Source organism: Hyperoodon ampullatus, assembly GCF_949752795.1.
Source record: "Hyperoodon ampullatus genome assembly, chromosome: 17".
In the NCBI taxonomy this organism is placed as follows: Eukaryota; Metazoa; Chordata; class Mammalia; order Artiodactyla; family Ziphiidae; genus Hyperoodon; species Hyperoodon ampullatus.
The window spans coordinates 13,032,207-13,045,647 of record NC_136930.1 but is presented as its reverse complement, the minus strand read 5'-3'; the positions used below and the strand labels follow the sequence as shown (position 1 = coordinate 13,045,647).

General features: G+C 38.5%; 1 protein-coding gene across 1 annotated transcript in view; it reads right to left on the bottom strand.

Annotated features, from left to right (window-relative positions):
* The window catches only part of PREX2 (phosphatidylinositol-3,4,5-trisphosphate dependent Rac exchange factor 2), a gene marked incomplete at both ends in the record, with an annotated part of 282,561 nt that overhangs the window by 71,447 nt on the left and 197,673 nt on the right, over positions 1-13,441 (bottom strand). The window contains 2 exons of the mRNA XM_079722715.1: positions 8,494-8,637; positions 11,378-11,480. Coding sequence (XP_079578841.1) covers positions 8,494-8,637; positions 11,378-11,480 — 247 coding nt within the window. The remainder of the gene's footprint in view (positions 1-8,493; positions 8,638-11,377; positions 11,481-13,441) is intronic.

Here is a 13,441-nt window from a genome sequence, read left to right as displayed (position 1 = left end):
CCAGGTCAATATCCACACCTCCCCTCCCGGGAGCCTGAGCAGCCCACCACTGCCAGGGTCCCGTGATCCAGGGACAACTTCCCCGGGAGAACACACGGCGCCTCAGGCTGGTGTAACATCAAGCTGGCCTCTGCCACCACAGGCTCGCCCCTCATATTCCGTACCCCTCCGTCCCCCCAGCCTGAGAGAGCCAGAGCCCCCTAAACAGCTGCTCCTTTAACCCTGTCCTGTCTGGGCGAAGAACAGACGGCCTCAGGCGACCTACGTACAGAGGCGGACCCAAATCCAAGGCTGAACCCCAGGAGCTGTGCGAACAAAGAAGAGAAAGGGAAATTTCTCTGCGCAAGCTCAAGAGCAGCGGATTAAATCCCCACAGTCAACTTGAGGTACCCTGCATCTGTGGAATACCTGAATAGACAACGAATTATCCAAAAATTGAGGCGGTGGACTCTGGGAGCACCTGTAGACTGGGAGTTTGCTGTACGTGACTGACTACTTTCTGATTTATATGTTTATCTTAGTTTAGTTTTTAGCGCTTGTTATCATTGGTTGATTTGTTTATTGGTTTGGTTGCTCTCCTTTTTTATTTTTATTTTCTATTTTTTATTACTTTTTTATTTTAATAATTAAAAAAAATTTTTAATTTTAATAACTTTATTTTATTTTATTTTTTCCTTTCTTTCTTTTTTTTCTCCCTTTTCTTCTGAGCTGTGTGGCTGACAGGGTCTTGGTGCTCTGCCTAGGTGTCAGGCCTGAGACTCTGAGGTGGGAGAGCCAAGTTCAGGACATTGGTCCACCAGAGAACTCCCAGCCCCATGTAATATCAATCAGCAAAAACTCGCCCAGAGACCTCTGTCTCAACACTAAGGCCCAGCTCCACTCAATGACCAGCAAGCTCAAGTGCTGTACATCCCATGCCAAACAACTAGCATGACAGGATTACAACCTCACCCATTAGAAGAGAGGCTGCCTACAATCATAATAAGGTCACAGACACCCCAATACACACCACCGGATGCGGTCCTACCCACCAGAAAGACAAGATACAGCCTCATCCACCAGAACACAGGCACCAGGCCCTCTGCCAGGAAGCCTACACAACCCACTGAACCAACCTTACCCACAGGGGGCAGACACCAAAAAAAACAGGAAGTATGAACCTGCAGCCTGTGAAAAGGAGACCCCAAACACAGTAAGTTGGCAAAATGAGAAGACAGAGAAATATGCAGCAGATGAAGGAGCAAGGTAAAAACCCACCAGACCAAACAAATGAAGAGGAAATAAAACAGTCAGTCTACCTGAAAAAGAATTAAGAGCAATGATAGGAAAATGATCCAAAATCTTGGAAATAGAATGCAGAAAATACAAGAAACGTTCAACAAGGACCTAGAAGAACTAAAGAGCAAACAAACAGTGATGAACAACACAATAAATGAAATTAAAAATTCTCTAGAAGGGATCAATAGCAGAATAACTGAGGCAGAAAAATGGATAAGTGACCTGGAAGATAAAATAGTGGAAATAATTACTGTAGAGCAGAATAAAGAAAAAAGAATGAAAACAATTGAGGGCAGTCTCAGAGACCTCTGGGACAACATTAAATGCACCAACGTTTGAATTATAGGAGTCCCAGAAAAAAAGAGAAAAAGAAAGGGACTGAGAAAATATTTGAAGAGATTATAGTTGAAAACTTCCCTAATATGGGAAAGGAAATAGTCAATCAAGTCCAGGAAGCACAGAGAGTCCCATACAGGATAAATCCAAGGAGAAACACGCCAAGACACATATTAATCAAACAATCAAAAATTAAATATAAAGAAAACATATTAAAAGCAGCAAGGGGAAAACAACAAATAACATACAATGGAATCCCTATAAGGTTAACAGCTGATCTTTCAGCAGAAACTCTGCAAGCCAGAAGGGAGTGGCAGGACATATTTAAAGTAATGAAAGGGAAAAACCTACAAACAAGATTACCCAGCAAGGATCTCATTCAGACTTGACAGAGAAATTAAAATCTTTACAGACAAGCAAAAGCTAAGAGAATTCAGCACCACCAAACCGGCTTTAAAAAAGCTAATAATGAAAGCCCTTGCACTGGAGTAAAAGCATAACTTTCACTGCTTAGTAACTTAGTGTGACCTTGGGCATGTTCATTAATATCTGAGATCCTCAGGTTCCTCGTTTGTGAAATGGAAAATAAGAGCACTTGCTAATTATGGCTCTTGAGAAATAATTAAATTAAATAATAGTATTAAGAGAGCCCATGACTATTCTTATCATTTATGGAATGTATTTTCTGTACAAGGCAAGGTGCCCAATGCCCCACAGGCATGATCTACTTCAATTTCCACAGGAGATATAGATGACGCTTGAGTGTGCTTAGCCAAACTGGAAGTTTGGGGATCTAAGAGTAGGGTCCATGCAAGGACACTTGAATTTGTGATTTAAGGTCAGAAAGACTAGAAGGCGACCACCAGGAAGGGGCAACAGGGGAACTAGAGGCAGGGGGTCGCGAGTGGGAGGGAATAAGAAAACCCCTGGTATCTAGTTTCTATAAAGTCTTGATGGCTCAGCTTTGGCCAGAATGTCCAGTCCTGCTCTAAAAGCTTGTTACAATAGAAAAACAAATTTTCCTTATATTTCTTAATGATATTTTCAAATTAACACCAGTTAAGATTCACAATTATGTAATTTTTTTTAAAAAATGAGAAAAGAGTTTAACAGTGTTGCGAAGGGTCTCAGCGATATTTTATGGCTCATGTATAGGGTTTTAGGAAAATGAACTAAAAAAAAGATGAGTTTTATATTTAAAAAGTAAACTGTGCATGGCAAAGTAGAGGAAGGAGAACAACGTTCTGTTTTTTAGGTGAATAGTTTGGTTATTTATAGCTATTTTTTTAATAAATAAAGTGGAATGACATTTTACCAAACTAAATTTCTATTCTCAGTAAAAAAAAAAAAAAGGTTAAATATATAATAATGTCCAAACTTCAAAGTTTGACCCTTCTTTCGCACTTTCTTGTCTACTTTTCTTAATTCTCATCCATATAATATTTCTTAAAAATAGTATTGACATATTTGATTGAATAAATATTTAATTTATTTAAAAGCACTTAATTAAAAGCAGTATTTAAAATACAACTCGAATTTGTTTGCTTGTTTTACTTCTACTACTTTGGAATTTAGAAGCAAAACATTCCATTAAATGTAGGTATAGTCCGTAAAAAAGGAAAACATAATGAATGTTAGCGGAAATTAAAGATTAACTTATTCTAAGACTGAAAATGAGTCTCACTTCCACTCACTTAAAATGCGTTTCATGGCTTTTTCAAGAAAGGGATTAACCAGAAATCTCTGAGGAACAATTTTAAGAATAGTTTCAATCAACTAACACCCTCTTCTGATAGAGCTACAATGGTACTTTATTGGTTAAATAAGACACTACATACACACTGTTACAAATCTCCAGAAATGGTCACAATTGGTCAGAATTCCTCAGAATTGGTCGCAACGTCTGTGAGGAAGGCAAGTTTTGTCCATGTTGCCGTGACCAACATTGCAAAAGGCTGTGCTGCTTTGTAAAGAGGGGGGGTTCACAGGCTCATGTACCCACTCTTAACATTCAGGAAATCTCAACTCTGGGAATTGTTCCTTTCTCTTTTCAAAAGCTATTTAATGTTTTGCTTATAAATACTGTGCAAAACCCAAATGGAAAACTAAAGGATTCATCTTTTAAAGGATCTTAAGAAGAATTTTGCAGGAAAAACGCACGAATGAAGGTAAATTAGAAACTGATAATGTTTATAACAAAATATTCCCTTTTGTTTAAAAAAGAGAAAATGCTCAAGTTTCTGGGTGATTTTAATTATTCTCTGAGAACAGAAAGACACCTTTTAAAGAGGTAAAAGTTAGGAGTAACAGTTTTGGGTGCCAGCTTTTTGCATAGGGGGTGAAGAAACCAAATATCCCCAAGAATGTGCCTGTGGAAAAGGAACCAGCATTGCATGTCCCATTTAGTTTAAGGAAAATCACCACCAGAGACTCAGGGAATAGGTACTTAACAACACTTTACAAGGAAGGGATACCACATTCCAGGACATAGTACATAACTAAAGACATAGTACATAACTAAAGAAAAGACCTTTATCTGATGCCATGTCCCAAAGAGGTAGAATACACGGGTCTAGGAACCAAGGGTAGAAGCAGAAATAGCCATGCTAGCATCTGTGGAGGGTTAAATTGTATCCCTAAAAAAAATATGACAAAGTCCTAACCCCGGTAGCTGCAAATGTGACCTAATTTTGATATAGGGTCTTACAGATGAAATCAAATTAAAATGAGGTCATACTGGATTAGGGTGCGCCAGAATCCAATGACTGTTGTCCTTTTAAGAAAAGGGAGATTTGGACAGAGACATAGAGACAGACACACAGAGGGAAGAAGGCCATGTGAAGACAGAGGCAGAGACTGTAATTATGCTGCCATAAGCCAAGGAATGTTGGTAACCACCAGATGCCAGAAGGGGTAAGAAAAGCTACTTCCTTAGAGCCTGCCAGGGGGACACGGCCTATGAACATCTTGGTTTCAGACTTCTAGCCTCCAGAACTATGACAGAATAAATTTCTATTGTTTTAAACCACCAAGTTTGTTGTCATTTTTATGGCAGTGTTGGGAAACTTATCAATTCCAGGGGCTCCCTTGGAGTATGTGTGCTTCCCATCCCTGAAATTCTGGCTCCATAGTTTTAAGGGTCCTGATCCCCAAAGGGGCACACTTTCCCTAGGAGACAAAGAAGGGGCCCCACTGAACTGCAAACTCTGGTTGACACCCGGGCACCTGAGTCTCCTTGTGCCAAGGCACCGTCTAACAAGAAAAGAAATCCCTATCTTGGCAGGCTAATCTACCCTGATCATCGTAAGGAAGTAGGACTACTGTTACATAACGAGGACAAGAAGGGACATGTCTGGCATCCAGGTAATCCACTCAGGTCCCTCTTGGTACCCTCTCGGCCAAGTTTGATGGTAAACGGACACACGCAGCAATCCTGGCCTGAGAGGGCATAGTGACACCAGGGAATCAGGCCTCTTGGGGCTGAAGGTCTTGGTCATACCACCGAGACCAGCAGAGGCTCAGGCTGAGAACGAGGCTACCGTACAAAGGATGGCATAAGAGGGAAAATGAGAATCTCCTGTAGCCCCAAGACCATCTGCAGCATCAAGGACTATAGCTTGTCCCTTTAATATGCTGCTAAATTATCCCCCCCAGGAACAAAGGCCCATCACAGTCAGGAAGGACACCCTCCCTACACAAAGGAATAGATCAAGATGCGGACTATGGCAGATACTATAAAGCTAGCCACTCAGATCCCCTCTCAGAAACAAAGGGCTCTTTGCCCAGCTGCTGTGACTGCCAGAAGACATCCCTCAGCTGTCAGCTCTACAGGGCATCTTCAGCCTCTGCTAAAAAAAACTGTCCCACCCAAATCACGTCTCCTTCTCGGTGTAGCCCAAGTCCTAATGACCTAACAGCGCAGAAGCAAAAAGGCCCAGTTCTCATTGCCCCGGCTCCCCAGAACCTAGAAGTGTCAAACACTTGTGAAATGGATTCATGTAACTAAGCAAAGATAAACTAGATAACTGCACAGTGGTTTATAATCCACATAGCTCTGCTTTCTCACTCGTGGTGGATATTAGAATCACCTGGAAAGCTTCTAAAATATGCTGGTATTTGTGCCCCACTTCCCAGAGATTCTGACTTGATTGGTTCGGTGTGGAACCAAGGAACCAAGCATGGGTATTTTCTAAAACATTCCCAAGGTGATTAAAGGGCAGCCAGCTTGAGAACCACTGAGAGACGGCATGAAAGCAAGCCAGGGACCCTGGATATCTATCTTCCTTGGACTCCCATTTTCACCCAGTTTAGAGTTACTTGCTTTATCTTACCAAGGGCTCAGGGATCCTAAAAGGATTAATTTTCTGAACTGTAGGAAGTAATTCTAGAAGACTGCTTTACTGTGATCTTTACCTTCTAGCATTTTGGTTATGCTTTGTGCTGACTTTTCTGTCTGGCTGTTTCTGTGTTCCTAACCTTGGAAATCTGCCTTTTTGCCATTTTGTCTGCCTAGACTCTTTTTCTCCAGCAGCTCTGGTTTTTAGCAATGTACGTTCCCTAAAAGTTTACCCTGCTTGCCTCCAACCCTGGAATTCCTGATTTACTAGCTGGTCCCACCTCTGCAGGGGGCCCCATTCATCCATGTGCCCTCCTTTGCCCAAGGATCCATGCGGACAAGAAAAAATGAGAAGGCAGGACATTTGCTTCTTGTTCTAGGTACATGGTACCACGGACAACCTTAGGAGCGCGGACTCTAACACATTTCCAGGAAATTTTCAAATTCATCTACTCTTTATTAAATTCATCTTTATTCAAATTCATCATCAAATGTATTCTCTTTATTCAAATTCATCTTCTCTTTATTATTTGCTAACAAAGACTCACATACCCACAAAACTAAAACCCTTCAATTAAACTTTCATCCCAGGAATAGACTCCATTTGGAATCTCTCCCATTTACCACCACTTTCAATTACCAGATGGTAATCGCTGCTCAAGCTAGGGCTGAATTTCCTGTGCTTCTCTAAAGCTGATGAAAACTCAGAGTTACTAATGATTCCTCATGGGAGTTTTATGAATGCAGCGGAACCTCTGCAACTCCTTTAAATAAACAACCTTATCACTGACAGATTTTTAATGAGACAGACTATTTTCCAGTCTTCTTTACCTATCTGTGACCTCCACTGCAGGAGTGTTTCCACTGTCACCTCATCAAATCATTTTTCATATTTTACTGCCGTGTGAATACTAAAACCTAATGTTTGCTAGAGTTTTTCTTTACATTACACTGTAAAAGCAACAGTGTACTCATTGAAATCATATATATTTCAGGATTCTTTTTAAATTAGCTTTAGCCACAGTTATAAAATAGAGGTTACTTGCAAAATCATTTTTTCCCTATGCACACTGGCTGCTGGGTATGAATATTCAGCTATTTATGGTTGGTGTGTCACAAATGTAATCACTTTTTTAGAAAAGATGATTAATGCCATCTGTTATCTCAGTAATGATTTCAAAGACAGAATTTTTTAAAAGAGAGAAATAAAGGAAAAGAAATGAAGAGCCTTTAACAAGGGCAAGGTCTGGTTAAATCCTATAAAAGTTAATATTCCAGACCAGCAGCCTTTCCTTTCTTCTAAAACTACTAATCTCTGTAATGGCTTTTAACATATTTTAGGCTAAACTATTCTCCTAACATAATTCCAAAGGTCTATTTTTGCTCAATTTCTTTTTCTTTTTTATTTCTTTTCATTGCAGATTCTTTTATTACCTACATGGACCCTATCACGTAAATGAAAATACCTTCTAATAACTCCTAAGATCTCTGTGCTGAAATTTTTCTCTGCTTAAATGTATTCTTGCCAAGTATCTGAGGTAGTCATTTTTAAACTATGGCAATTGAAGGAAGAGTAATCTATCTTTTAGAATTATAACAACACGCATGTGGTACAAAGCAGAATTTTCACTTGGCAGTGAATTTAGATTTCATATGCCTCTCTGTTCTTCCGTTACTGAGATGGATTTTATTCCTCTACTCGTCTCATTTTTTATTAAAATATAAAAATTCTACAGCAATACCAATGCAGTCTTGAAAACTCAAAGAAAAAATGAAATGTTCTGTTGTACCACTCAGAGAAATTGATACAATCTTGATCACAGCATGAACTTAAAAAAAAAATCATAGACAAAAAGATACTACACAGTAATCTGAATTTCTGATCTTTCCTGGCAGCATCTGTGACCACAGAAATAAAGAAGATCCAGGACCTTCCCTGGGAAATCACTTCACTGCAAGAATCTTCTTATTCATGTTATTCTTAATTTCTTCTACTGCAGTTAACACTCATTGTTTATTTGCCAGAACAATTTTTTTATTATGAAAGGAATACATTTTTACTGACAAAAAAATTGACACAATGCAAAAAAACTTAAAGATTAAAATATCAATTTAATCATCCAATGATACATTTTACACACATGTAAGTATATACATACATGTATGGCATAATTGACACTATAATATAAATTCTTTTTTGTAATCTGCGTGGGTATGTTATCAAACTTCTTCTATCTCATAAAATATCTTAACCAACCAATTTTAATGGTTCTACCATAATTTAAGCCAAATTAATTTATCTTTATTTAAGCCACTCATGCCTTATTTCTCCACTAAATAATGCTGCAATCCTATTTGATAAGTATTTAAACCATACGCAATTCTTTCCTTAACAAACATTCCCACCAGTAAACATATTACCTAGGTACTATGAATAAATTTTTGAATTCATGAAAATAAAGGATGGTCACAACTACATTTTAAAAAATTGATAAAGATAAAATAATTTAAGTACATGAAGTGTAATAAAGAAAGCAGCTTACCTTGTGCAAAAAGAACAGGATGAATTTTAAACCCTCCTCCGTTTTTCAACCTTTGAGGCAGTTGTTCAAAATGATAACTATCGATGTAGAAGTAAACTTTCAGAGCTTGCCGGCTTCCTTCAGCTTGATAAGTAAGAGGAACATCTAAAATGACATTTAATGTTATATTACTTCCTAAAATCAGGATATTTTATTTAGTATATTTGTTAAGCTTTAAAAAGAATCCCAGGGCTTCCCTGGTGGCGCAGTGGTTGACAGTCAGCCTGCCGATGCAGGGGACACGGGTTCGTACCCCAGTCCGGGAGGATCCCACGTGCCGCGGAGCGGCTGGGCCCGTGAGCCGTGGCCGCTGAGCCTGCGCGTCCGGAGCCTGTGCTCCGCAACGGGAGAGGCCACAGTAGTGAGAGGCCCGCGTACCGCAAAAAAAAAAAAAAAAAAAAAAAGAATCCCGAAAATTACTAGAAACTAATATATTAAAAGTACCCATGTATATTAAAGCTCAGGTTTGGCATACTGACAGTGTTAGTTGGTGAAAGAGTATTAAATCAGGTTCTCATTAGCTAAAGCAACAGATTTATTACTGTACTGTATATAAAATTCTGTAATAGAAAACTTCGTTACACTTTAACACACCAGGTGTCTCACTTAACTAAATGAGAAGTTTAGCTACACATGGTTTGGAATCACAATTTCCCAGGACAGCTGCCTCATTTATATTTTAGTCAAGATGAGTCCTTGGGGTACACTTCTGAAGTAGTGTGCAAGGAACTGAGTACATAGCAACCATTATCACAGTTAGCACGTGTTTTGCAAGTTCCATTCCCCGAGCACCAGATCAAAACTGCCCTACCTGCCCCCTCATTTTCATCCTTTGCTCTTTTTCCAATTCCTGTCATGCATTCGTATTATCTTCTAATTTATTATCAAAATAACTCATTTATCTCACTTATTATTTATCTCTATTTAGTTCTCTATTGGATCCAACACTTGGCCATAAGTAGGCACTTAAGAAATTTTCGATGAATGAATGATTATAATTCCTAGATAACAGATTAAATGAATATTTATTGAGTCCCTATTTATTGTACTCAACATTGGAAATGTGCAAATAAGTAAAAACCTTTCCCAGCCCTGAAAGATCTGTTTAGATCTTCTACCGTAATACATAGGGGATCCTCACGTTTATGAACAAACAAGAAACAGAAAAATAACAAACTGCTAAAGATTTCTTGGACCGATAGACACATTTTAAACCTATTTGTGACAATACTGAAATGGTAGATAAATGATCATAACTTGCAGAAACTGAAAGATATAGAGATTAAGTCCTAGGTGTTGCTATTTCTCTGGATGTATACTTCTAAAACAATGCCTTTGTTAGGTTTAAGGATGGCCCATTGCTAAAGGAAAGGGATACTTTTCAATCTTTCAATTCAGTTTCATAAAGTAACTTCTTTGCAACATTAGATACATCCAAGTTCTGTTGAAATCCTATTCTTCATTCTGCACAGCAAGTTTGTTTATCCTTCTACGTTTATAACCATAAAGCCTTTCTGCCTGATGCACTGTATAAACTGAATTGATATTTGTTCATTTACTTGAAAAAAAATATTGGCCTTTTTGTTCCAGGCAGCTCAAGTGCTGGATATACAGCAATGAACAAGATAGGTTTTGCTGTCTTGGAAATAGTACAGGATGAATAAATTAATCAAGATAGTTAATGTGATTATATTTGTACACACTAAATTTTTTGACACTTGGATAATTTTTAATTTTCATTTTTAAGCTGGCAAAAATGTAGATTATGTGTCTACTTCTTCAGAATTAAATTATAAATTTTATCAGTTACTGTCAGATCAAACAACTGTAATGTCTCTGTATATTCTTGGCTCTAAACACTGTTTTCATTGCCTGCTAACACACTTTCTACAGGATCAACTGAAGATAAGGAGTGGAAACCCAATTCAATCAATTTTGCTAAGTAATTATTATATATTTGAGCGAATGTTTTGGTGGCCTCAGAGATTATCCACATAGTCAGAAATGTTAGGGCAGTTCTTTTATTAAAAGAAGTCTTGACATGAAAAAAGCAGCAGAAAGGACAAATGTTCTGTGATCCCACTTATATGAGGTACGTAGCGTAGGCAAATTCAGAGCCAGAAAGTGGAAGAGAGGTTACCACGAATTGGAGAAGCGGGGGAGGGTAGTGATTGTTTAAGGAGTATGGAATTTCTGTTTGGGAAGATGAAAAAGTTCTGGAGACGGATGGTGGAAATGGCTGCACAACATTGTTTTTGTTTTTGTTTTTTGCGGTACACAGGCCTCTCACCGTTGCGGCCTCTCCCGCTGCGGAGCACAGGCTCCGGATGCACAGGCTCAGCGGCCATGGCTCACAGGCCCAGCCGCTCCACGGCATGTGGAATCTTCCCGGACCGGGGCACGAACCCGCGTCCCCTGCATCAGCAGGTGGACTCTCAACCACTGCGCCACCAGGGAAGCCCCATGCACAACATTTTGAATGAACTTAATACCACTGAATTGTATACTGAAAATGGGTTAAGTGGTAAATTTTATGGTATGTATGTTTCACCACAATAACAAAAAAGAAAAGGCAATCTTGAGTAGCACAATATTTGACACACACACTCCAAAAAAGTTTTAGAGGTCAGACTAATAGCTAAAAACAGAAGTATAAAATTAGCTGTAAATTTAATTTATATATACTTTCTATCACTTCCCCAGTTGGTTATTACTATTTTACCCTAAATATAATATTTTATATAAAACTGCATATCAAATATATTCATATCAAAGTTATGACATATGTTGTTGTCTGATGCCAAAGAAATTTTACAAAACATACATGAAATATTTAACTACTTACTTGCAACCAGTGGTTCCTCTTCTGATGGTTTAAAGTAAAAAGAAACCTTTTCCAAATCAAATAGTGCAACCAGTGTATCTTCTAGCATGGCTTGTTCATCTGTCTAGAAAGAAATAAAAACAATACCTGATATGATAGGATTGCTTGGGATAAAACATAGTATAACATAATACAACGTTAACAACTCCAGACCAAAACTAGGTTCACTTGTGTTTTATTTAAGTACAAACCAAATTATCAACACATCTAAGAATTTACTGCCTAAAATGAAATGAACAAATCCTGTTATGTTTCTTTTGTAGTTTTATATTTTCCCTTTTCTCTGCTGTCTAAATGATTTTTTCAGTCTATTTTGTAGCTGGATTCTAATTCTATTGATTTTGTTTATAAGTTACGAATGTGTACACAAAAAAACATGCTATTTGCCTCTAAATCTCTATAATCTGACAAATATAATAGCTGAAAGACAAAAATATTGTTTTCTTAAAAAGCCTAGTACATAATGGTCATCGTACTTTACGATAAGATAACCTGTGCATTATTCAATTTGCAATTTTTGAAAACTGTGATAAAAGCAATTTGCATGTATGTAATGATTTTTCTTCCAAAGAGCCTGGGGACAAGAATCATTTTCACTTGCCTTTATGGGCCTTAATCTAGAATCTTGTGAATATGAGATTTGATTTGTTTTAATCATTCATTTCATTCCTACAGCATATTTTACAGCTGAGGCAGGTAAGGCCCAGACATGGTAACAAGTTCACTGCATATCTCAGCGACATCATCTTTCTACTACTGGATCTGACCTTCCTACTAGCAGTTCAGTGCACTATCTAAAGTCATTTACTAATTTCCTCATGAAAGAATAATTAACCTAATCATACACAACTTTTCTTTCAAAGGTACATTTGTTTCCTTAAGAATGTCAATGATCCTTTTTTTTTTGCGGTACGTGGGCCTCTCACTGTTGTGGCCTCTCCCATTGTGGAGCACAGGCTCCGGACGCGCAGGCTCAGCGGCCATGGCTCACGGGCCCAGCCGCTCCACAGCATGTGGGATCTTCCCGGACCGGGGCACGAACCCGTGTCCCCTGCATCGGCAGGTGGACTCTCAACCACTGCGCCACCAGGGAAGCCCAAATGATCCTTTTCAACAATAATTTTAACATGCTTTTCCCTCATTTTTTAAAAGTTGCTGTAAGCTTATAGCCATATTTTGGGGGCAGTATGAGTAGAGGGTGAAGGAGATGGTAAAGAATTTCCATTGTGTATGGGAAAAACCCCACTAAGGCAGCCTCAGACCCCAAAGAAGGACTGCATGGATACCAAAAGGTTAACAGCATCATCACCTTTGTACCTTAGTTTGGTACTTAATATAATGGATGGTACACAGTAAGTGCTGGATAAATGTTTATACGACTGTTACTTTTTAAAGTCCTTTGAAGCAGCAGAAAAATGCCATGAACCTGGAATTGTAGGGACAGGACTAAAGAATCAGCATTCTTTCAATTGAGAGGAATACACACAGGAAGAAATGTCCCAAACAGGCTGCGCTCTGATCGTAACTTGCAGATGTGGCTAAACACATACCCAAGGACCTAGGACTGCGCTCAGAGCCCAGGAACACACAGACCGCCAGTGCCTGCAGCTCCCAGGGAGCTCTTCACAGTTACAGGAGGCCCTTAGCGCTCTTGTTACAGAGGCAGAAAGACTACAAGTTTCTTTGACTTTTTTTTTAACTGCCTTTGAATTTTTTTAAATCAATTCTTTAAATAAACTTAAGGGTTTCATAAGACTGATTTAAAACAAAAAAAACAGCTTTCTTGAGATATAATTCACATACCATAAAATTCATCCAGTTTAAGTATACAGCTCAGGGGTTTTTAGTATATATGCAGAGTTGTGTAACTATCACCATCATCTGATTTTAGAATATTTTCACCACCCCAAAAAAGAAACTCAGTACCCACTAGCATTCATCCTCCATATACCTTCCTCCAATCCTTAGCCCCAGGCAACCACTAGCCTATTTTCAGTCTCTAAAGTTTGCCTATTATATTATTAC